This window comes from Cnephaeus nilssonii (genome assembly GCF_951640355.1).
Source record: "Cnephaeus nilssonii genome assembly, chromosome: 18".
NCBI lineage: Eukaryota > Metazoa > Chordata > Mammalia > Chiroptera > Vespertilionidae > Cnephaeus > Cnephaeus nilssonii.
Genome location: NC_137089.1, coordinates 16658021 through 16682878, shown reverse-complemented (window position 1 = coordinate 16682878; position 24858 = coordinate 16658021). Strand labels below are relative to the sequence as shown.

The 24858-nt window shown below is 41.2% G+C and overlaps 1 protein-coding gene across 1 annotated transcript; it reads right to left on the bottom strand.

The window, feature by feature from the left end:
• Positions 1-23925: 23925 nt before the first annotated feature.
• Positions 23926-24582, bottom strand: LOC307114070 (ras-related protein Ral-B-like; the record flags this gene model as incomplete). Its single annotated transcript, XM_079796279.1, has 1 exon — positions 23926-24582. The coding sequence occupies one exon, from the start codon at positions 24580-24582 to the stop codon at positions 23926-23928; it is 657 nt and encodes a 218-aa protein (XP_079652405.1).
• Positions 24583-24858: the final 276 nt, after the last annotated feature.

The window sequence follows — 24858 nt, the reverse complement described above, 5'->3', positions numbered from 1 at the left end:
ATCACTCTGTTACCTGGACTCTCAATAAACAAACAAACAAACAAACAAACAAACCTTTGCCTGCCATTCCTTTCAGGCTTCCCTCCATATGACCATACTACCATGTAACACAAGTGCTGACTACATCAACCCAAACTGCAAAAACAAAAGTGGAATGGAAACCATGACAAACTTGCCCTAAGAGTTTGTTATTCTTACAAAGTTATCACTAAGACAATATACATAGCTAGTTCTGAGAAATTAGGATAGTCAGGAACCAGGATTTAGGCTACTTTACATTTATATGAAACTAGAGGCCCGGTGCACCAGATTCGTCCACTGGTGGGGGGCGTGGCCTGCGGGATCGGCCTGCTGTGGGAGCGCTGCTCATCCTGGTCAGCTGACCAGCGCTCCCACTGTGGGAGTGCACTGACCACCAGGGGGCAGCTCCTGCATTGAGCATCTGCCTGCCCCGTGGTGGTCAGTGCGCATCATAGCAACTGTTGACTGGTCATTCTGGTCATTCCGCCATTTGGTTACTGGGCTTTTATTATATAAGACTAGAAGCCCGGTGCACGAAATTCATGCATGGAGGGGGGTTGTCCCTCAGCCTAGCCTGCACCCTCTCCAATCTGGGACCCCTGGAGGGATGTCCGACTGCCCGTTTAGGCCCGATCCCAGTGGGATCGGGCCTAAACGGGCAGTCGGACATCCCTCTCACAATCCAGGACTGCTGGCTCCCAACTGCTTGCCTGCCTGCCTTCCTGATTGCCCCTAACCGCTTCTGCCTGCCAGCCTGGTCACCCCATAACCACTCCACTGCCAGCCTGGTTGATGCTTAACTGCTCCCCTGCCAGCCTGTTTGCCCCCAACTTCCCTCCTCTGCCGGCCTGGTCACCCCTAACTGCCCTCTCCTGCAGGGTTGATCACCTCCAACTGCCCTCCCTTGCAAGCCTGGTCCCTCTCAACTGCCTTCCTTGCAGGCCTGGTCCCTCTCAACTGCCCTCCCTTGCAGGCCGGGTGCCTCCCAACTGCCCTCTCCTGCTGGCCATCTTGTAGTGGCCATCTTGTGTCCACATGGGGGCAGGATCTTTGACCACATGGGGGCAGACATATTGTGTGTTGGAGTGATGGTCAATCTGCATATTACTCTTTTATTAGATAGGATGTTTTAACACTACCTTTTGGAGGTCTCACTTTGATACTTCAGCTCAAATAGCTGGAAAGAAGCTAGATAAATTTTGTTAGCCATGTACTAGTTAGTTAATAAGGTATTATGACACTAGGAAACATGGAGACTTACGTTTTATCCCTTTATGAGATAATACTATGCAATGCAGAAAAGAACTTAAGAAAACTCAATTTTTAAATTCATAACCACTTACTGTGCATCTGTTATTAGCCAACCACCATACTAAGCCCTAGTGATATTGTACTACAAAAATATAAGTGTGGCTCCTGCTTTTATGGAACTTTTACAGTGTAATTACAAATGAGGTAAGGCTTTAAAAACTATAGAAGTTCAGCCCTGGCTGGATGGCTCACTTGGTTGGAGCATTGTCCCAAACAACAAAAGGTTGCAGGCTCCATTTCCAGTCAGGGCACATACCTAGGTTTCGGGTTTGATCCCTGGTTGGGGCATGTACAGGAGGCAACTGATATTTCTCACATCAATGTTTCTCTCTCTCCCTTCCTTTCTCTCTAATATCAACAAAAACATATCCTAAGAAAGGATTAAAAATAAATTTTAGAAGTTCAAGGAGCATATGACCTGAGAATTTAACCAAGTCTAGATGGACATAAATGGCCTAAGGAAGTGGTGTTTAAGCTGAGACTAGAGAAAGAAGTACAAACCTTTATTAAACACTTGCTGTATGCCAGGCCTACATGAGGTGCTTAATCTGAACTGACAGATATTCTTTCAGATGGTCAGCTCATTACATGTCTGAACTGTTTCTAAATGCTTTTCTGTAGGCAGAAATTGAAAGTCTAAAATCTACCTTCCCCAAACATCCCTGCAGTTGGGTTCCCAGTTATAATTTCGGCTCCACCCATCAGAAGCACTGAGTAGAAATTTTTATGTTAGATTTTGTTGTTGTTGTTGTTTTTAGAGAGAAATGAAGGGAGAGGAAGGAGATAGAAACATCAATGATGAGAGTGAATCACTGATTGGCTGCCTTCTGCACGCCTCCTACTGGGATTGAGCCCCAAACCCAGGCATGTGCTCTGACCAGGAATTGAACTGTGACCTTCTTGTTCATGGGCTAATGCTCAACCACGAGACACACCAGCCAGGTGCATCCTGTAGATTTTGAAGTTGGAACTGCGTACCTGGAAGAGACATGATGGACCTGAGACTTGCTGGTCCAGCAGGTGTGACAATGTCTTCCTGGTCCTGGGATAACAGCTTAGTGTTGTGACAGTAATGCCATCCCAGCTGCAGTGGTGGGATTTGGGAGCTAGCAGTTGCCACAAAGTCTGTGAGAAACGGCAGCTCCCTTGTGGCGGAGGTATCTGCTCTCCTGGTGGGCAGTGTGTGTGGAGTTGTTCTGAAAGTATGATGGGCTAGGGAATGTAAAGAATGTGAGGTGGGCTGACTATGTATACCTGTATTAAAGAGCATAATGAAGGAACAAAGGCTTAGGAATTTAAATTTTTAGCTCAAGGCATAGCCTGAGAGAAACAGTTTCTATGTTGATTCTAACAAAAACACTTACCTCATATGTAATTGATAGACTTACTTATATATTAAAACATCAGATGTGAATTCCAATCTGCGGATCCTTGACTTACAGTTTAGCGTGAATTCATGGCCTGAAAACAAAAGGATCGATTGGTAAAGTGTGTGATCCCAAGAAGTGAACTGATGACCAATACATGTGATGGCACTTGGAAGAGTTACTCGGTATTTCCCGAGCCCCAAATTCCACTGAGCCTTATATGTGTGTAGAAACACCTGTCTTTGCCTTACTTACAGATACCTAGTCTGAGGGAGTTGCTTTGAAAGATGATATTCTTCTTTCATCCACCTCTCCAACTCTCCTCTAAACCTAGAGCACTAGCAGGAGTGAAATCCTAGCCAAGGAAGTTGGGTGGGGTACGAGGGCAAATACAAAGCCAACCCAAATAGGAGTTCCACCTGTTTAAAGAGTACACTAGTTAACCCTCGAGTGTAGTCCCATGCACCAAAGTATCTCCGGTTCCATTCTTGGTCAGGACACATACCCAGGTTTCGGGTTTGATCCATGGTCACAGTGTGTATGGGAGGCAATCAATCAATGTTTCTCTCTTTCTCCCTCTCCCTTCTAATCTCTCTTTTAAAAAAATCCATAAAAACATAACTTCTCATAAGGATTTTTTTTAAAAAAAAAATACACTTTTTGACTATTTTTAAATGACAGCAGCAAGAGCCAGGGGAAACGGGTGTGTGTGTGTGTGTGTGTGTGTGTGTGTGTGTGTGTGTGTGTGTGTGTTGTGAGGTTGCTAGCCCACGGAGGAAAGAGGGCCATCATCTTTCAATGTGGGGGGTACTTCAGAGAGTCTGCATTTGATGTACTAACTTGAACAGCTGGAAAAGTTTCTAATGTTTTGTTCATGTGGTTAACTAAATCCTGGTCCTAATGGTGGGCTACACTGAATGAAGTTGGGATGCTAGAAATTTCTATGTGTAATATGAAAGGGATCTGAGAAGTCGTGAAGATAGAATGTTGGAGTGGCATTATCCGGGATCACTGGGTCAACTGCTCCCTGAGAACACCCAGAAGACCCTTCTTTCATCAAACACTAACTGCTGCATTGACTCTCCTCTTCCGCCACGAATGACGATGGGAGATGCTGACATTGAGATGATTTCTAGTATTGGATAGAAATAAAACATTATCAGGGTGGAAGAGGCCAGGTAGCAACTTAACCGCCAGAGTCAAGTTGGGTAATTATCATAATGGGTGATAGGGCTGAAATGGTTATAAAAAGTGTGACCCACAGAGATCTTGGAAATGGCTAAAAGATCACGGGCTCCTTCGTACTGGAATACCTGGGCATGCCACCAAGGTTCTACTTAATCTATACAGCTATAGAGGATCATGGCTCCCCAACTAATTTCCAGGCCTGAGTTAAAGCGGTGGAGTCCCGGGACACTCCAGAGGGATCCTGCATCACAAGTAGACATTTAATTCTTTCTCATAGTCTTCCTCCAAAGGACCTGCGTTTATTTTCCAGGGTGACTGTATCTTGGGAAAGTGGAAATACCCAGACCTTTCTGGAGATTTTTGCATTCTAATTCTAACCCAGAGTGTCACCGTGGTCCACTGGCAGATGATAAGTAGCAGTTTTGTGCTGAGTAGTGTCACGAGGGGCTCCATGATTTTGAAACCCATTCTGTGTTTAATTCCCTGCTTCCTGAGTGCAGACTTGCAATATATATATATTCAGTAACTGTTATCAACTCCCTGACACTGGCATGAATGCTTTCAAAGTAGAAAAGCCACTGCCTACCGCCCCCCCCCACCAAAAAAAAAAACCCACAAAAAAACAAAACACAAAATAAATCCTCCAAATCCTAGACCTCAACCTCCCTAGCAAAGTAATAGGTAGTGAACCAAAGCAATATCACATTCCTAGGGGAGCCATAGAGAAAAGTGTAACTACCACATACTTGACAATTGCAAGGCTAGTGACTGCAATCACACCCTCCATTTCACTCACCTGTTTAATTTAGGCATCAGCTATATGGATCCTGGAAGAGACAGAGGATTCTCAAAGGCTTAATTATGTGATTACACCAACTGCAGTTGATTTTCCAAAGTGACCTCTTTACTGCAACAACTCAGTATGCAGCTGTTTATTGCCAGATGTGTTTTCCGTTGTATCCATAAACACAGAGCCCCAGGAGGTGTCTGACTTCACCTTCACGTGATAGAAAAGCAGGATGATTTACTGTCTTGTCTCAGGGCAAGATCACCTCTGGCTCTGTGCTATGATACAGGGGTGGGCAAAAGTAGGTTTACAGTTACCATGCCGATTATGATTATTACAATAGCTTTATTAACTCCACAAGAATAAACTCTGTGTTTCGTGTATGCACAACTGTAGACCTACTTTCACCTACCCCCTGTATATACTCCAGAGCCCCCTTGATTATGTCATCATTTCCAGGTTTTAGGCTGAACAAATAAACGAATGACACTCTTCTAGTAGGATCTAGTGATCAGAAAACAGGAGGGACACTAGGTAGTTTGATAAGCCATACAGTTGACAGAGAGATAGATTCAGATAAAAATTCCATATAGTTTAAGCACATATGTATGAATATATGTACTTATTATCCATTTTTCATTTAATGTTACTCTTCATAACGAGACCAGGGATTGTGTCTGCGTTGTTCTCCACTGTATTCCCAGCACAGTGTTGGCATCCGGAATAAAGAAGTGTCCAATGGATAGGTGTGCTCTTCACTGTACACCCTCTCCTGAAGAATGGGGAAAGTTGTATAACAGCTGTTTTCTTTGGGTGGAGATGAAGTTTTTGCTGCTAGACATTATAATTCAGAAGGTCTTGAATGTTGCTAAAACACGATTTGATGTGAAATCGTTTGGAAAAAGAAGCACGGTTTGGAATAAGGAATAAACATAAAATTTCTCAATTCTCAGTGACGTGTTTGAAAGAACTTGCATTTATGAAAAAGAACAGAATAATTATTTACTTTAAGAAATGCTAGAAAGATATTGGTCACATAGGGAAATTATTATTTTTTGTGTATTTGTTTACTTTCACCATTTAATATTGAGCGAACAGTTCATGAAACACCAAAATTAGGCATATTTGATAAGATAGGATCAGGAAAACAAGAAAAAGGATTAAACAAAAATGAAACATCACTAAGACATTTCATATCAGATTTTGTTAAAAGAAGTCATTAAGGGGGGAGGGATATGAAATATTTTTGCTTATCCAAATAACAATTGGTAAAAAAAAAATTTTTTACTAAAAATTAAATTATGATGCTCTAAAACTTCTAGGGTAAGATAAAATGAGCAGAGGCTCCTTCCTAAATAACCAATGCATTATGCCAACAAGGGAAAATCTATATGAGAAACCAGGAATGGGTCATCTACATGCCATATTTTGCCAGAGTAAGCCAGGTGAATTTGCTTCACCCACCCACCTAGATCAGCCTAGATGTCACTTCCCTGACACCCACCCTCATTGCTCAGAGTCGGGCTGGATGCTCTTTGTAAGTTTTCTCAACTTATGTTCTACTCCATCCTCTTTAATACGTAATGGCTGTAGTTGCCTATTTTCTCATCTGATACCCAAATTGAGGGAAAGGGCAATATCTTGTGTCAGATAACTCAGTACCTAGGCACAAACTGGCCTCTGATAAATATAACTTGCATGGACAAGGACACAAAAGATGACACTTTGACACTCTATTGACAGAGCATCTTCCCAGATTTGAGGGGAAAGGTCCTGGTTGTTCCTGATGACACTGTTGAATTCAGAGAAACAAGCATGAAGATGAGGATTGACTGGGGCAAGGGAAGGCCCACAAGCTAGACTTGCACTTTCTTCTAAGGATCAGCATCATTTTGACCCGTTCGGCATTGGGAGAAAGCCTTGTGTTATGTCTGTAGTACGATCTCTTGTAAAAGAGAGGAATCAGTGCAGTGAGAGGGTTTTTAAAGGCATTCTCTGCTGTGGCTATAGGAATAATCCAAGTTGTTTTCTTATTGCCGAAAGGTTTTTTACATCCTGTCTGGCTCTAAGGTCCCATTATTTTTAATATTATTATAAATAGTATTTGTATTTTAATTTTATTATCAATCATTTCTAGTATATAGAAGTACATTTCTTTTTTATATTGACCTTGTATCTTGGAAATGAACTTATCGTTCTAGAAATTTTTAACAGATTACTTAGGATTTCCTAGTGGAATATCCTATCTGCACATATTTAGTTTTATTTCTTCCCTCCCCGCCCCCTCCTGCAATGTTTATGGGTTTTTTTCCCCTTTTATTGCAGTGGCTAGAAATTGAATCACAATAATAAGTAGAAATGATGAGCAGACATTCCTGCCTTTTCTAGATATTAGATAAACTATACTCTTAGTTATACCATTGAGCATAGCATTGAGTATGATGTGAGCTCAATGCTCCTTATTACATTAAGAAAGTAATTTCAATCTTTTTCATCTCATGGCACACATAAACCAATTACTAAAATACTGCAACCCCCCAAAATATATGTTGTATTTTTTGCTAATCTGACCAAAAATAGGTATAATTTTACTTATTCACAGTGGATGTCTATTTTTGTTTTGGGCTGTTGTCATTTTTTTATCTGACTATCTAAGGGAAAAGAGGTCAGTGCCCCTGACTAAATAGTCAGGTATTGCATGTTTTATAAATTCTTGAGGGTACACCAGTTTAAAATCACTGCATTAAGATCATTTCTTCTCTTTCTTATTTTTTGATAGTGTTTTCATAAATGGGTGCTAAATTTTCTCAATTGTTTTCATTTATTAATTATGTTGAAATGTAGTGATCAAACTTTTGAAAGCTGAGTCAAGCTTTTATTCTTGGGATAAGCTTCACTTGACAATAATGTATTATTCTTTTACTTATGTTACTAGGTTCAGTTTACTTATATTTTGTTAAAGATTTTGTGGCTCCTCATTAGGCATGTATGCTGTAATTTATCTATATTGTAATGTCTTTCTCAGCATATCATGATTAGGACATCCTCAAAAAAAAATGAGTTGGAAATTGTTCTCTCTTTATTTGTTTACAAAAGAAATTATGTAAGATTGATACCATAAAAAAACAGCTAGGTCAATTGCATACTTTCATGTTTCTGGATCTATTTTGCTTGCCAATTTACTTTGTTCATTAGAGTCCACATACAAGTGAGATCATGTGATATTTGTCTTTCTCTGACTGTCATATTTCGTTTAGCATAATACTCTCCAGGTCCAGGGGGGGTGGGAAGAGATTAAACCAAGAACTTATATGCATATATGCATAACCCATGGACATGGACACAGACAATAGTGTGGTGAAGGCCTGGGGAGGGGGCAGGAGTGAGGAAATGGGGGGACAAAGGAGGACATGTGTAATACTTTCAACAATAAAGATCAATTCAAATAAAAACAGCTAGGTCTATAGTTTTTCATGACAAAATTATATTTTCTCTATTTCAGTATGCTTTCCTGTATTTTTTAAAACAATAAGAAAGATAAACTTGAAAAATATACTTCACATTCGATGTCATGAAAGCCTCAAAACCCTTGAAATATGTAGCATCGATGACTTTTATTCCAAAAATGAACCTTTGGGGGGGGGGTGTTTCTTTTGAATCAACTTACTCCAAACAAAGCCCCACCCTGCCAAGCTGATGGGCCACATAGGCTGCCGCAGTCCGGAGCCCTCCCTCAGGCAGCGTCCTGCAGGCCCAGAATGTTGCAGGAACAACACAACATCTGAAGACCCCACCTTTCCTGGATCCACACTGTTCACTGCTAACTGGCCCGTGTCCTTGAAGGTGTACAGATATCTCACTATTTTGCCACCTAGAACAGAGGACATTTTGCCATATTCTTCAGGTCCTGCTATACACAGAATTTCAGAGCCTCTTCTGCTTCCTAAGTCAGAGCAGATCACCATCCCCCTACTACTTCCCTTAGCTCCGTCAAAACACCTCTCTTCTCTTTCCCGTGGTGGGCAATTCCCTAATTAGTTCAGGCTTTCACTAACTAGAGAGGAGGATAGCTTGTCCTTGGCATGTTTTAAAACCTCCATTTTATTCTTTATGATGAGTTGACAGCCAAGGATTTTTGGCAGTCAGTGCGGAGAAAAGCTTTTCGCTAGGTGCTGGAGTTGAAAGGAACTCACAAGCCAGCTGGGAAGTTAGGCCACCCATATGGATAAATAATCAGCCAGAGCGGGCCAATGCATAAATTTATGTGAAGCATAAATCGGTGGTGTTAGTTTTATTGTCATCTCTTCCCAATGTCTTTAAATCTTTTCTACAACCTTTTACTTCCCTTTCCTTTATCTGTGCCTTTTGGTTTCCATGTGTAATCGGTATCCACCATCCTTTCCCCCAAATGGAAACAGACAGATTTCTTTCTTCCTACACAGTTTACTCAGTAAGGTATGTCGGAAGAGTTTTTGTTTTTCTCACAAAGCAAATTAGAAATTTGAAATGTCAGGTAGACAGATGTGTTAAAAGTTCTTCTCAGGCCGAGGAAGAGAGATGATTTAAAATCTATTTTTACAGGAAAAACAACAGAACTTAGTTCTATTATGTTTTGCAGAAATAAATCTTATAAATTACAGTTCCAAATTATTTCAACAAAAATCTCTGCCCTTTCAAAAGTTTCTCAAGAAATATCATCCTGTTAAACAAGCTAAGTGGTATCACAACACGTCTGACTGGCTTTCTCATTGTATCCCCTGAGTTGTCAATTTATGAAACTTGATGAGAAATTTTTCTTCTCTATATATGCCTTTTTTAAAAACTATGTTTTTATTTCTTTCAGAGAGAGGAGGGGGAGGGAGAGAGAGAGAGAAACATCAGTGATGAGAGAGAATCATTGATTGCTACCTCCTGTACACCCTCTACTGGAGATGGAGCCCACAACCCAGACATGTGCCTAAACCAGAATCGAACTGTGACCTCCTGGTTCATAGGTCAACGCTCAACCACTGAGCCATGCCAACTAGGCTGTATATGCCTTTTTTAATGAAAGAAACCTACGATTGCCCTAAAGGAGCTAGTTTGTCCATTACAGGATAATCTTATCTAGTTTTCCTAGTCACTTCAGTGTTTATCTTTTTAATCCGCCAGAGGCGGGAAGAAGGTGGAGGAAGAAAAAGGAGAAGGGACTAGATAACTACTATAGAACATCAGAAGATTGGGACAAGACACGGAGAAAGTGATTTCACCAGTTCTTCTCATTGCCCTCCCCTCTAACATTCTCCCAGGCTCTTCATTCTTAGGGCTTTGTGGAAAGCGGCTACAGTGTTTGGACAGGTTCAAGTCTTGGACTAATGAGAGGGCACAGTCCTCTCGTGGCCACGTGCAAGTCCCAGCTTGGAGGGCAGAGCCCTCCCCGCACAATTATAGCCAACAGCTATAGTTGTAAGCTTGAGCCTGTGGTCCGAACACATGGCCCCACGTGCCTGAGTGATGTGGGCTTGATAGAGTTCAGGTGCATGTAATTGAGTAGATTTGAAACCCACGAGAACTTTGTAACCACTCCCTTACTTTGCCTCGTGGCATCTGCTATAAAATAAAGAGACTGCTTACAGGCTGTGGCACTGTCGCTTAGCTCTCCATCAGAGAGGCTCTCCACCAGAGAGGACAGCGTCCCACCCAGCCCCAGCTTTCATTCTCTTGTCTGTCTTTTCTCAATCCTTCCCCGCCCCCTCTCAGGGTCACTGAACCTGGCTGAGCTGCCGCAGCACATAAGGCGCCCTGGGGTTGAGTATGTCATGGCCTTGCCGGCTCGCCACAGGGCTTGGTTTTCAGTGTGAGGTAGACATTGATTCTAAAAAATGTTCTATTTTTAGGCTCTCAAGAACACATGAACAGTATATACTAAATGCATATTGTCTTATGTGTAATTATACAGTTTGGAAAGATCTGTTTGTTGGCATCCCAGTTTTAGTGTCAAAAGACATGGGTTGTAAACACACTTCTCAGACAAATGATGTAGAAATGACAGCTGCTTTGTGTTTTAGTTTCCGCATTGGTAAGATGAGGCAAAGAATAGAATCAGGTCCCTAGGATTGTTGTGAGGGACACATGGGGTTCACCAATAAAATCACATAGCCTGTAGCATATAAAGTATATATTTGGAATTTTTAAATGCCTTCTTTTATATAATATAAAAAACAAACAATTTTATAAGTTATATATAGAGGTTTGGGATTGTCCTATGGCAGTGGTAGGCAAACTCATTAGTCAACAGAGCCAAATATCAACAGTACAACGACTGAAATTTCTTTTGAGAGCCAAATTTTTTAAACTTAAACTTCTTCTAACACCACTTATTCAAAATAGACTCGCCCAGGCCATGGTATTTTGTGGGAGAGCCACACTCAAGGGGCCAAAGAGCCACATGTGGCTTGCGAGCCACAGTTGGCCGACCACTGGCCTACGGGTTTTCCCTCTCTTTAGATATATATCGGATACCACTAGGCAGTACCTAAAGAGTTCTAGGGAGAGCCTTTTAAAACTAGCCGAGTTCTATACAGTTTACTTTCTGCCAAACATGTGATTTGCTTTTACTATTTCTTTCTTTTTGCTTTTACTATTTCTTGACTTTGACTTCTGTACATAATCTAACTGATACACCCCTTGGTGTGTTCTTCTCAGTTCCTAATTATCAGCTGTCCTTTGCCACCCTGTATTTTTTCCTGTTGACTTTCCTGTGTGCTTGCCCAGAAAAGCTGGCTTGCTTTTCTTGCCTCAAAAAATTACCCTGGCAGAGTGCAGGATTGTGCTCCCCAAAGGAGCATCGGAAATAATTTAAAAGCTACTTTAGAGTAAGTGTCAGTAAGACAATAATATTAAGGCTAGTACATTATAACTCAGTATTTGCTTACTTATTGGACTTGTTTACCTCTTTTCCTCAAAAGAAAGCAAGTTTCTGAAACTTCTTTAGTCCTAAGTGAAAGATAAACTTTATCAATTTTAAAAGGCAAAAAGACATTAAAGTGGTACCTAAGATAGTGGGTGGGTGGGAAGAGATCAACCGAAGAACTTGTATGCATAGATGCATAACCCATGGACACTGACAATGGGGTGGTGGAGGCCTGGGATGGGGGGCCAGGGTGGGCTAGAAGAGGTCAATGGGGGAAAAGTATTTAATACTTTCAACAATAAAGAGCAAAACAAACAAAAAATAATAAACCTCCAGAAAAAAACAAACAGTGTTTCTTTTTAAAACATGGTGTATAGACATTAAAATTTGGTTTTGTTACTTTGCCACCCGAGGGAAACTTTCCCCTTTCCTCCTCCCTCCCCTCTCCTCCTCTTCTTTCTTCTCCCCTTCATTTTCTTTCTCCTTCATTTTCTCTTTATTGAACAACAACAAAACCAAGGGAGGGTTATGTCTAAAAATACGATCTCTTTGGGTGCAAAGAGATAGGATTGTCTAGTGCCAGAAGCCAAATTCCAGCATGTCAGCAGGGCTGAATCATCTGGGATGGCTAAAAAGCATCTCCCACAAACCTGAATAGGATAATTGTTTACTGCCAGACAGCTCAGGGCATCTTAAATCTGCATGTTATTGCCTCCTGTTGGCCAAACACCTGAACAGCTGTAGGCTATTCCCCAATCTGACAATGCTTCTGTAAACCCTACCCTTTGAAACCCTACCCTTTGAAGTGTGTGTCTCCACCTTGCCTTAGGACAATTTGTGTTAATAAAAAGCATGGGTCCTGAGTCAAGGAGAAGTCTTTAGCTCCTTTAGCTGAAGCTTCTCTGACCCCCAATGCCTTTCAAAACTATCTTTTGTCTTTGGACTCCTTCTTAATCTATGCATCAGCTCCTTTCTCCAGATTGCTGAACCCTTCATAATGCTGGGACAAGAAACCGGCAGTTTAGCTTGAGTGCTACCTGAAAAAGGAACAGCACCACAGTGTGCACTACTACAAACAATGATTAACTATGTTATAGCCCACGTGGCCATGTCACTTGGTTCCACGTCTACTGCTCAATCAACGTGATATGGCTGTTTCCAAACCAATTAGATTTGGGCTGTTCATTCACAAAGATCGTCAAGTACCATGGGTTAAAACATTTATCATGGACTCTTTAATTTGGCACGTTCTATTTCCCCCTTCAACTAGATTCAGTGTCCCATTACCCACATTTAAATGAAAATAACTATCGTTTTTAAGAAATACTTTCACAGCAGGCACTCTTCCTTTTTCATTGATTTGAGAGAGAGAAAGAGAAAGAGAGAAACATCGATTTGTTGTTCCACTTATTTATCCATTCATTGATAAATTCTTTTATGTGCCCTGACTGGGGATCAAACCTGCAACCTTGGCGTATTGGGGTGATGCTCTAACCAGCTGAGATAGCTACCCAGCCAGGGCCTCACAACAGGCATTCTTTAGGGCCATAGTCTTAAAGGTAGAATGTCTTACTTTTCTTGGCTGTCTCTTTTGTTAGAATCACTGCTGGCATCAAAATGTCAACTTCTGCATCTGTTTGTATGTGCAGAGCCCAGCTGACATCACAGAAGAGGAGCAGGAAACCAAGTGTGAGAGGTCGGTCAGAACCCATCTTGTTTTGTAACGATGAAAGGCTAGGACAGCTTGCAGTGCTCCTTTGCTCATTCCGTCAGCTCTGGAACTTCCAGCCTTTTTCATCTCGTGCACACATGAACTAATTACTGAAATACTACAGCACACCAAGAGAAATATTACATCTTTTGCCAATTTGATGAAAAAAGAAAAGTGGTATAATGTTGATTCATTCACACTGGATGGCTATTGTTGAGTTGCTATTGTCATTGTTCTTAATCTATGTTTTTGGAACGTTTCTTTCTAAAACGTATCAACAGCTTTTGTACATCAAGTCAGGCAGATATTTGAACCATAAATGAGTTTTAAATAAAGTTTGTGTTATTGTGGTTTTAACCCTTTACTGCCTTTATTAATATTGTTTGTTTGTTTTGGTTGTTCACGTTGTAGTTCTCCAATTTAACCCTGTGATGGGTAATTTTATGGGTAGATCCAGATTAAGTGTCAAGGCTTCCCAGATTAAACACCGTCCCAAGTGTGTCTGTGAGTGTGTTTTCGCCTGAGATTAGCCTTCAGATCTGTGGTCTCAGTTAACCAGATCGCACCCCCCACCCCCACCGCCCAATGCGGCTGAGCATCATCCAGTCCATTGAGGGCCTGAGTAGAACAAAAGGCAAAGGAAGGAGGACTTGCCCCTTTTCCTGCCTCACTGTTTGAACTGGGACATTTTGGTTCATCTTTTCCTGACCTCAGACTGGGTTTTACATCCTAGGCTCCTCTAGTTCTCAGGTCTTTGGACTCTCACTGAATTATACCACTGGCTTTCCTCAATATCCAGCTTGAAGATGGCAGACCTGGAGACTTCCCAGCATATATACACTGAGTGGCCAGATTATTATGATCTCTGAATGCATAATAATCTGGCCACTTAGTGTGTGTGTGTGTGTGTGTGTGTGTGTGTGTGTGTGTATGTATATGTATATATATATATATATATGTGTATATATGTATGTGTGTATGTATATATATGTATACATGGGTAGATCCATAATAATATATATATATTAGAGGCCCGGTGCATGAATTCATGCATGGGTGGGGTATGGCCAGCCTGGCCACGGGGAGGGGACATGGGCAGTTGGCCAGCCTGCCTGCTGATCAAACTCCTGGTCGAGGGGACAATTTGCATATTAGCCTTTTATTATATAGGATATACACTGAGTGGCCAGATGATTATGCGTTCAGAGATCATAATAATCTGGCCGCTCAGTGTGTGTGTGTGTGTGTGTGTGTGTGTGTGTGTGTGTGTGTGTATGAAAGAGATAGTTGATTCTTGAATAACACAGGGGCTAGGGGGTGCCAAAAATCCATAACTTTTGACTCTCCCAGAACTTAACTACAGTCATCCCTCTGTATCCAAAGGGGAACTGGCATCAGGATCCCCATGGATCAAAAAACTCAAAGCTGCTCAGTTTCTTTATATAAAATGGCACGGAACACTGCATGCAATGAGCCCTCCCGTGGTGGATTCACAACCACAGCTAGAAAATACTATTTTTGATTCACGGTTGGTTGAATCCACAGATGAGAATCCTGAGGATACTGAGGCCAACTGTGTATTAATTGAAATATATCTGTGTGTAAGTGGACCCGTGCAGTTCAAATCCATGTCGTTCACGGGTCAACTATATATATATATTTTATTGGTTCTTCTTCTCTGGAGAAACCCAACTAATACAAATGCTACAGAACAATTTTCCACAAAGTTTGTTTCCCGGACTCTGAGATCTAAGGGAAACTACTAAATTCTCTCAGTAAAAGAAAAGGTTTCTACTATCCAATAAATTTAGGAAACATCAGGCATTCCAAGACCAAGAGGCTTCTTTAGGACTTTGTGGAGTCTCTCCTAAGCTAAAGTGCATGAGGTCTCTCCTACTGAGTGAGTATAAATGCAGCATTTATTTATTTACCACCAATTGTTGGTAATGAACATCTTACAGGACTATTGTTCCTTAGAACGAATTGTGGGGAAAGGCCATTGTAAGGCCTTCAGGAATTGGGGGTGGGGGGGCGGAGCGGGGGGGGTCGGGAATTATGGATGGCAACATGCTTGTTTCCACATTTGGATTCTCCAGAAAGAAGATAAATTCTGCAGCTCCAAATTCATCCACTCCGTTTCCTTGTTTACTGCTAGCTCGAAGTTCCATATAAAAAAGTCACACTCTGATGGCTTAGAGCAATTTAGAAAAAGTCTCATAAAACCAAACACAATTTTAAAAGTTCAAAGGAACAAATAATTTTTTAAAGAGAAAGAAAGAAATCCTCAAGAAGGTCTATAAGTTTTAGAAACACTGTACTTGAATTATTTGCAACTTATTTGAAAGCATGCAGGTGATATCTTCAGTAACATGGTGGTCCCGAAAGTATGTTCGGAGGCATTTCACAATGATTTATGCAAAGAGCAGAAATGACAGCACTTACATTTCTATTCCCGCCAACAATGTGTGTAGAGAGAGTGCATTGACACTTTAAACTTCTCATTATTTTTGAAATAAGTCAGGTATAGAATCAGCATTTTCAAACTGAAACTCAGAAAAAAATATTTACCAGATAACTTAGCGAGTTAGATTTTTTTTTGTTAAAGAATCTCTGTGAACGATCTTAGCATCTTTGTAAAAATAGACATTGCTGCCAGTTAGTTGTACTTTCTGGGAATTTTACTTTTCATTTATTCATATATTCATTATTCATATATGTATATTCATATATATATATATATATTCATATATATATATATATATATATTCATACACACACACACACATACATGAATGACATTTTTATTAGTGTTCCTTTTTGTGAGTTCAAAGATAATCATTTCTGTCAATGAATGCTAGCAGAATTTCCACTTCCTCCTATGAGCTGAGACTATCCAAACCACTTGTAATCTTCTTGTGGCCTAAGGACTACATTAAAACATTTAAAAATAAATATAGCCCAGCGGGTGGGGCTCAGTGGTTGAGCGTCGACCTATACACCTGTAGGTCACAATTCAATTCTGATCAGGGCATATGCCCCTGTTGTGGGCTCGGTCCCCAGAGGGAGGTATGCAGGAGGCAGCTGATCGATGATTCTCTTTCATCATTGATGTTTCTATCTCTCCCTTCCTCTCTGAAATCAATAAAAACATATAAACATATATTTATATATAATTATATTTTTTAAAGCTTCAAGTCAATTGATGGCATATGAAAGACAAAAGGAAACCCCAAACTGCTCTTATCCTCAACATCCCCATCTGCAGTGGGTCCTTCTCTTGGTTCCCAGTGGCCCGGGAGGGAGAGCTCTGCCCGTCTGTCCCACGCGGCCTGCCAAGCAGCCCCGCTGGGTGCCACCCATGCTCTCTGCCTTCCTTATCCTGGGGTCTCACGGTGGATTCTCTTCCTGGTCTGTGGATGCATACGGCAGCACTCAGTTGGGGCATGGTTCTAGCAATTGCTCAGTGTCTGGGATTACTACAGTGTCCGCTGATCATGGAATCTGTTGAACAAGAAGTGAGAGAAGTCACAGCTTCTTTCCCTACTGATGACCATCTTACTTTCTAAATCTAGGCTTTATTTCATCCCTTTTAATTTAAATCCTCTCTGACTATCCACATTCCACATTGCATAGTCACTTCAGTTATTGATTTCTTCAAGGTATGATGGGTCAGTGAAAAGAGCAGTCTTGGAATCAAACAGATCTGGATTTGAATTTGGGTCATAACTCTTGTTAGCTAATTGGTCTTAAAAATGAATGTAGCCTAGCCAGTGTGGCTCCAGTGATGGAGCATCGACCTGTGAACCAGGATGTAACAGTTTGATTCTGGGTCAATGCACATGCCCGGGTTGTGGGCTTAATCCTCAGTAGAAGGTGTGTAGGAGGCAGCAGATCAATGATTCTCTCTCATCATTGATGTTTCTGTCTCCCTCTCCCTCTCCCTTCCTCTCTGAAATCAATAAAAATGTATTTTTTAAAATTAACTTAGACTTAGTTTATTAGGTGCTAGAATAATAATAATAATAATACCAATCTCATAAAGTTGATGGGAGTACTAAATAAGAGAAATATCTATTACAACCCTACCATATAATTGATATTCCTTAAATATTAGGTCTTGGAAAGTCTCTCTTTCTGTGCAAACTCTACACACATTTTTGCAATTATTTCCTACTCCCAGAGAAAGCAGCAGAGTCAAAATTATTTTCTGGTCATTGATTGGATCCTTCAGTGCAATAAAATAATTAGTATATTTAGCACTTATTTGCTGTGCAATCCATGTGCATTGTGCTGAGCCGAGGATAGTATAAAGAAACTTAAGAAACAACCTCTACTTTCGCGAACAAGCATTACATCTGTTTGGGTACATGAGAAATGAAACTGCACAGTATTAATTAATTTATAGTTATCCTATATAATAAGAGAGGAATATGCTAATTATCCATTACGCTGCATAACAACCAGATCACGGATCAGCAGGAGGGTGGGGCAGTGAGCTGCAAGCAGGTGGCGGAGAGCTACAGGAGGGGGCAGGGCAGCAAGCTATGAGGGGGAGCCGGGGAAGCTACAGGAGGGCGGCAGTGACCTACTGGTGCATGGATTCGTGCACAGGGCTACTAGTATATAATTAATTGAAAAAAATGAATGCTACAGTGCTCTGTAATTTTTTTTTTAACTGAATTTCTTAGTGAAGGAATGCTTGGGAAAGGTCTCTTGGAACCAGCTGAAATCTAAACATCTATCATAGGAGACTTATGGGAAAAAGATCCCATAAGACTTTTTTCCATTTCCTATTTTAAGCTTGATGTTTATTCTATATTTAATTTTCTCAATATTTTCTTCAATTCCCTGTGGTAAAATCAAAGGTTGCTTCTCAGAGGCAAGATGGCTTTTATTTTTATGGGAAAATAATAAACCACTTTAACCACAAAATAAGTGATTATTTAAACTATGTTTATATAAGTTGTAAAAATGGCAAGAAGCTATTTTAATTAGATATACAATAACTTTTAAAAAAATATGTTTTTATTGATTTCAGAGAGAGGGACAGCGAGGGAGAGAGAAACATCATGTGAGAGAGAAACATCTATCAGCTGCCTCCCTCACACCCCCTACTGGGGATTAAGCCAGGAGCCCAGGCATGTGTCCTGACTGGGACTTGAACTTGTGACTTTTTGGTGCATGGGGTGACACTCAACCAACTGAGCCACACTGGCCAGGGCCATATAGTAACTTTTAATAACTTTTTTTTGGATAATTTTATTTTAAAATAGTCATTTAAGATTATAGTTTAGTAAGTACCATGTTTCAATGCCTTATATACCTCTCCTTCCATTGGATGTGTTAAGACATGCACTCAATAAATACTACTAAGTGTCTTTCACAAATTAGAGGTGGTCCCTGCCCTCCTGGAGCAGGGAGATATATATTTAAATACAGACGTTTAGTGAGGGAGATGGGTATTTAAATACAAAAATATAAATAATTACAAACTTTGATGAATGATAATGGATGATAAGAACGGATACTGAATGAGAGAGAATTAAAAAAAAGTACTAAGTTTAGGTTTGGAAAGGGGTCTAAGTTTAGGATTGGGAAGAAGTCAGGAAGGCCTCTCAGAGGAAGTGACTTAAACTGAAAACTAAAAAATGAGTAGGAGTTAGCTAATGAAGAGTAGGGGGAAAGAATTCCAGGCATAGGGAACAGCATGTGCAAAGCCTCTGAAATAACAGAGAGCTTAGTGCAATGTTTGAAGACATTTAAATGGACCACTTAGCTAAAATAGAACGAGTGGAGAGTGGAGTGTGGGGCTGATGACATTGAGGAAGGCCCGAGAGATCATGGCAAGGGGTTTGTATTTTATTCTAAGAAAAAGAGGAAGCCATTAAGAGTTAATATAGTGACCGTTACATAATAGCATGTAATAAATATGATATAGTAGCATTCTGTCTGATTCTTAGCAAGTACCAATAAATGATGATGCATTATCATAGCATCATCAACTTGAAATTGGGTTAAATATGGGAATTCAATCCTAAGAGATATTTCCTGGAATTTTGTATTACTATTCCTGAGCCTCTCGATTTCACATATTAATGTTACTGATTATGACTTAAAATTTAACCTTAAGAAACTAGTTCTTAGAGATTCTAGCATTCTCAATGCCATAAAGATGCCAGGATTCCTCAGTAAATTTTTAAAAATCATTTCTTTAAATAGTAATATCAACATTTAAATACTTTTTTTGGGGGGGGGGGTACATGCCTTCGAATTAAAAAATGTAAGTACTGTCATTATCAACAACATATATTTTTAAAAACACATACTGTGACTTAGGAACTTGAGCTACAAAAGCATATAAGAAACAGCCCTGGAGGAGTTTAGAATCTGAAGGACCAAGTTAAAAATGCACATGAAAAGAGAGGGACAGATAGGCAAATGGCAGGAATTCAGACAGGGAGTTCTCACCAAGAATGGAAACAGACTGAACTTCCTTTCTGCAGACAGTTCAGACGGAGTTTAGAACTGAGAAAAGGACAACCCTTTCAAACAATACACTCAAAACGTCTCTTAATAGGCATGATGTTATTTCACTGTAAAATATTACAATGTTTGTGCCCAATGCATTCTTCAGAGAAATCAGATCCTCCTTCCTACACTCGTCCTGAGAAAATCTACAATGGGGGGAATTCACCTAGATCTGATTCATTAACTCGACAGAAATTCCACACTTTGATTACAAGCAAACATGAGAAAATCTATATTGGACCCGATTTTAGCCTCAATAAAGGAAGAGTCTTCCAAAATATGACTTCCTATTAAAGGAATGACAATACTTCATCAAATGCTTCAAATGCTAGTGTTGTGTTTATAGCCACATAATCATTTAAGGGGTTTGATTTGACTTCAGTTCTGTACAACTAGTGTGAAATTCAATAGAGGTTTTTCTCTTCATTTCCTAGATATTAAGCTCCTAAATTTATGTGACCTCAAATTGCTAATTTTAATTTTAACTTCCATATTGAGTTTGCTCCATTTAAAGAAGTATACATTCACTTTAATTTTTCCAAGATTACTTTTTGAAGTCCAAGGGGAGTCTCCTTAATCCCGGATCTGGTGCCTAAAGTGGCATCCCTTTTCTTCATTCCCTACAGAATTTGCTCAGGCAAAGCTGGGGAGAAAATACTGGTATTGTCTATTGAAAAAAAGCATAAAATGGATTATGGGAAACATTTAAATGAATTTTTAAGAAACAGACTCAGAGCTTATAAGAGTCAACATATTTTCATTCCATATTTAAAAATAAAATTAAGACAATTTTTATTTCTTTATTAAATATATTTTTACTAGAGGCCCGGTGCATGAAAATTCATGCATGGGGGACGGGGGGGGGGGGGGGGGGGTGTCCCTCAGCCCAGCCTGCCCCCTCTCACAGTCCGGGAGCCCTCAGTAGGGGATGTCCTACTGATGCTTAGGCTTGCTCCCTGCGGGAGGCAACCTGCTGATCAGGGGAAGGCACTGCCCCCATCACTCCCTCGCTCCTGCTACTTCTGGCCTCCCTCTGCGGGAGGCTACCAGGCCCATCAAGGGAAAGCGAGGCCTCCATCACGCCTCTGCTGCCGCTGCCAGCCACCACAGCTGCCTGAGTCTTGGCCCTCACAGCCACTGCGGCTTGCCTGAGCCTTGGGCAGCTGTTAAATCTGGAAGACGTCCGCTCTAATTAGCATATTACCCTTTTATTAGTATAGATTGATTTTAGAGAGAAAGGAAGAGGGAGAGGGAGATAGAAACATCAATGATGAGAGAGAATCATTGATTGGCTGCCTCCTGCATGCCCCCAACTGGGGATCGAACCCACAACCAAGGCATGTGCCCTTAACCTGAATTGAACCTGGGACCCTTCAGTCTGCAGGCTGACACTCTATCCAATGAGCCAAACCAGCCAGGGCTAATAGATTATTTTTAAAGAGCTGTTTAGGTTTATATCAAAACTGAGGAGGAAGTACAGAGAATTGCCATATACATTTTCATTCCTTGTTTCCCCCTATTATTAACATCTTGCATTAGTGTTATACACTGAGTGGCCAGATTATTATGATCTCTGAACACATAATAATCTGGCCACTCAGTGTGTATGTATATATATATTAGAGGCCCGGTGCATGAATTCGTGCATGGGTGGGGTCCGGCCAGCTTGGCCAGGGGGAGAGGACATGGGCGGTTGGCTGGCCTGCCTGCTGGTCGAACTCCTGGTCGAGGGGACAATTTGCATATTAGCCTTTTATTATATAGGATATACACTGAGTGGCCAGATTATTATGCATTCAGAGATCATAATAATCTGGCCACTCAGTGTATATTCCACACAACAGATAAACCAATATCGTTACATTATTAGTAACTAAACTCCATACTTATGTTTATTCTATGGGTTTTGACAAGTGTACAACAACACATATCCATTAGTAGAGTACCACACAGAATAGTTTCACAGCCCTAAATATTCCCTGTGTTTCACCCATTTATCCATCCCTCCTGCCCTCAAATCCAGTTATGCATTGTACAGATTATGTTTTGAAGAAAACCTGGATGAAGCCCACTACACTATACCATTGTAATGGTGTTTTACCAATACCATGTGTTCTAAAATGAAGGAAACAAAGTCACATGACAAAAGCTTAACTCTTTCTCCATCTGATGTGTCAGGAATGGCCAAGAGATTGGGATATATATCACATCTCAGTTTCTTCCTATTGATTGAACAGATGGGAGCTATACTATTTAAGGAATAGCAAAACCTGGTATTGGGCCATTATTCTAAGCAAAGTTAAAGAAGGGAGGACATTCATCTGGCTCTGTAGCAGAAGACAACTAAAATTAGGCACCTGCCCTATCACAGCAAGGCTGTGAGATGCTGGGCAAGAGCGCATTTTTCTCAGCAGCTTGGGGTCCTCCATTCATAACCTTTAAATTGCCTACTAATTTGTTCAATATATTTGTTTCATTGTTGTGCTCATTTAACCTTCACCTTTATGGCCTCACCATTTTATATTCATCTAAAATACAGATTAAGATCATTTACAACCTGAAACAGGTCCTATTTTTTTCTCAGCCTATAGAGTCCAAGTGTAATACTCCTGGCTCTCAGAAGTTGCTAGCCAAATACTGTAACTTTATTCTGAAAGGCAACATTTTCTTTAAATAAGTCACATTGTTAATTAGGGTCACTAACCTTGAAGGTGTGGTCCTCTGAGGGTTACTGAGAGAAACATCAGATCCTTTAATTAAATTGCCACTCATTACCTGAGCAACTGTTAGAATTGTTAAGTCTTTTCCCATAAATCAGTGATTTTTCAACTGGAGTGCTGCAAGGATTTTTAAAACATGCACTACCTGACTATTTAGTTAGGGGCACTGACCTCTTTTCCCTTAGATTGTCAAATAAAGGAAAAAATGGCAACAGCCAACACAACAATAGCTGTCCGGTGTGAATGAATGAATGAATCAAAATTATACCTAGTTTTTGTCAGATGGGCAAAATATAAATATTTCTTGGTGTGCCACAGAATGTTAGTAATTAGTTTATGTGTGACATGAGATGAAAAACGCTGAAGATCACTGTCACAGAGGAGTAGTTGAATAGTCAATGACAGCCTCTTAGAACAAAGCCATATATTTCCATCTATGCTGCAGTGTCCGTGATTGTAACTCCCACCCAGAGGAGTAAAACAACTCACTGTACTAGTAGACTAGCGTAAGCACAGTCTTACTGAGAAGTGAGTTTATCGATTGGAAGATCAAAAGCAAACTGGCTCTCCCCAGGCTCACAAGTGGTTCTTGTGCGATTCTCAGCAGGCCTCACTTCCTTTATGTGTTTGAGATGCTATGGATAAAAATCACATCCTCAAATGAAATACACAAACCACGGGACCATGAAACAACCTGGAGGAAGCCCACAAACATAATATTGAATGAATAAATAAAGCCAGACACCAAAGAATACATACGTATTATTCCATTTATAAGTTCCAAAGCCAGGTGAGTACAATCACTGATGTTTCTATTTCACTCTCCCGCTTCCTTCCTTTCTGAAATCAATTAGAAAAGAAAAGAAAGGAAAAGAAAAGAATAGAAGCTCCTACCCAAAACCAGGATGCCACAGGAGCAAACAGCCACCACAAATGATCCCTGGCCAGTACTCAAATGTGAAGAATACAGCTTCCATTTCTCACAGGTGAGAGGATTTATGAGCCTTGTATTGACCTCTGTGGCCCAGCTCACATTATTGTTTAACTATCTCTCAAATCCACTGGGTATTGCCATGGAACATATCCCACCAAAATCTGGGTTTTTCAGCGTCATTAGAGTTTAGTGGATTTTTCTGAGTACTACTGTTAAGCTGACAAGGGTTAGGGGAGTCTTACCCCAACCCCCCTTCTCCCAAAACCTAATAAGGCATTTTTATTTCAAAACAAAATGTGCTAATGTTATAAAATTGGGGAGGGGGGGACACTATGATAACCCTCTTTCATTTTAATTAACATTGGACTATTTCCTACCTCTCACACACATACGTGGTTAAACTTCTGGAAGGGAGGGAGGGAGGAAAGAGAGGGAGGGAGTTATGAACACGGCTGTCCATGCAAGGTCAAAGGCTTATTTCTTTTGCCAGCCAGTGATTGCCCAGTATTTCTCCCCGTGGGAAGAAGTCTGCGTGAATGAGGTTGGGGTGGGCAGGGAGCGCACCAAGTCCACTACCGTCTTCCCTTAACGACCTGCCCGAGGTCCTTAGTGGCAATGGCCTCCATCCACCATCGTGGCACTCCCATAAGCGACATCTCTCCTTAGAGCTTTTCTTGTTCTTGCTGCTTTTCTTGCCATTCTTGTCCTTGTTTTCTGGCCTCTTCTTGGCCCGGACTTCTCTCATTAGACCAAAGAACACCTTGTGCACGTTGGCCCGAGTCTTGGCCGAGGTCTCCACGTACTGCACGCCCAGCTCCTCGGCTTTGCTCCGCGCCTCCTCCACGGGGGGCACCTGTCTCCACTCCTCCAACTCCGACTTGTTTCCCACCGGGAGCAGCGGGACTGCATCGTCTTCAGCCTGAACTCGGAGGATCTGCACTTCTTCTCCATCCGGGACCACTTTCTTCCGGCAACCTTCAGCTCTGGGAGGTTCATGGTCTTCTGCAAACTCATCCTTCAGGAACTGAAGCGTCAGGGCCGACTTGCCAACCCCCCCACTGCCAACCATGATCACCTTGTGCAGGGCCAGGGAGCGCTGGCTCTTACTCTTGCTTGCAGCCATCCTGCTGGTTTGCTGAGGTTGTGACACGCGACAGAAGACCCTGTTGAAGAGCTGGGACATGTCCAGTGCTGCCTCGGCCATGGGCACCTCTCTCCCTGGCCTCCTCCACGGGCCCGACCCCCGCAGTCCCCACCGACTGATTTGTCATTGACTTGCAGGGGTGGGGGTTGAGGGGGGGGGGGGACATCGCTTCCCCATCCCTGAGCGCATCCTCAGCTTTGCCTCTGCAGCCCAGCCTCTAGACCTAGTTCTTTATTCCCTGGATTTTTAACCCTT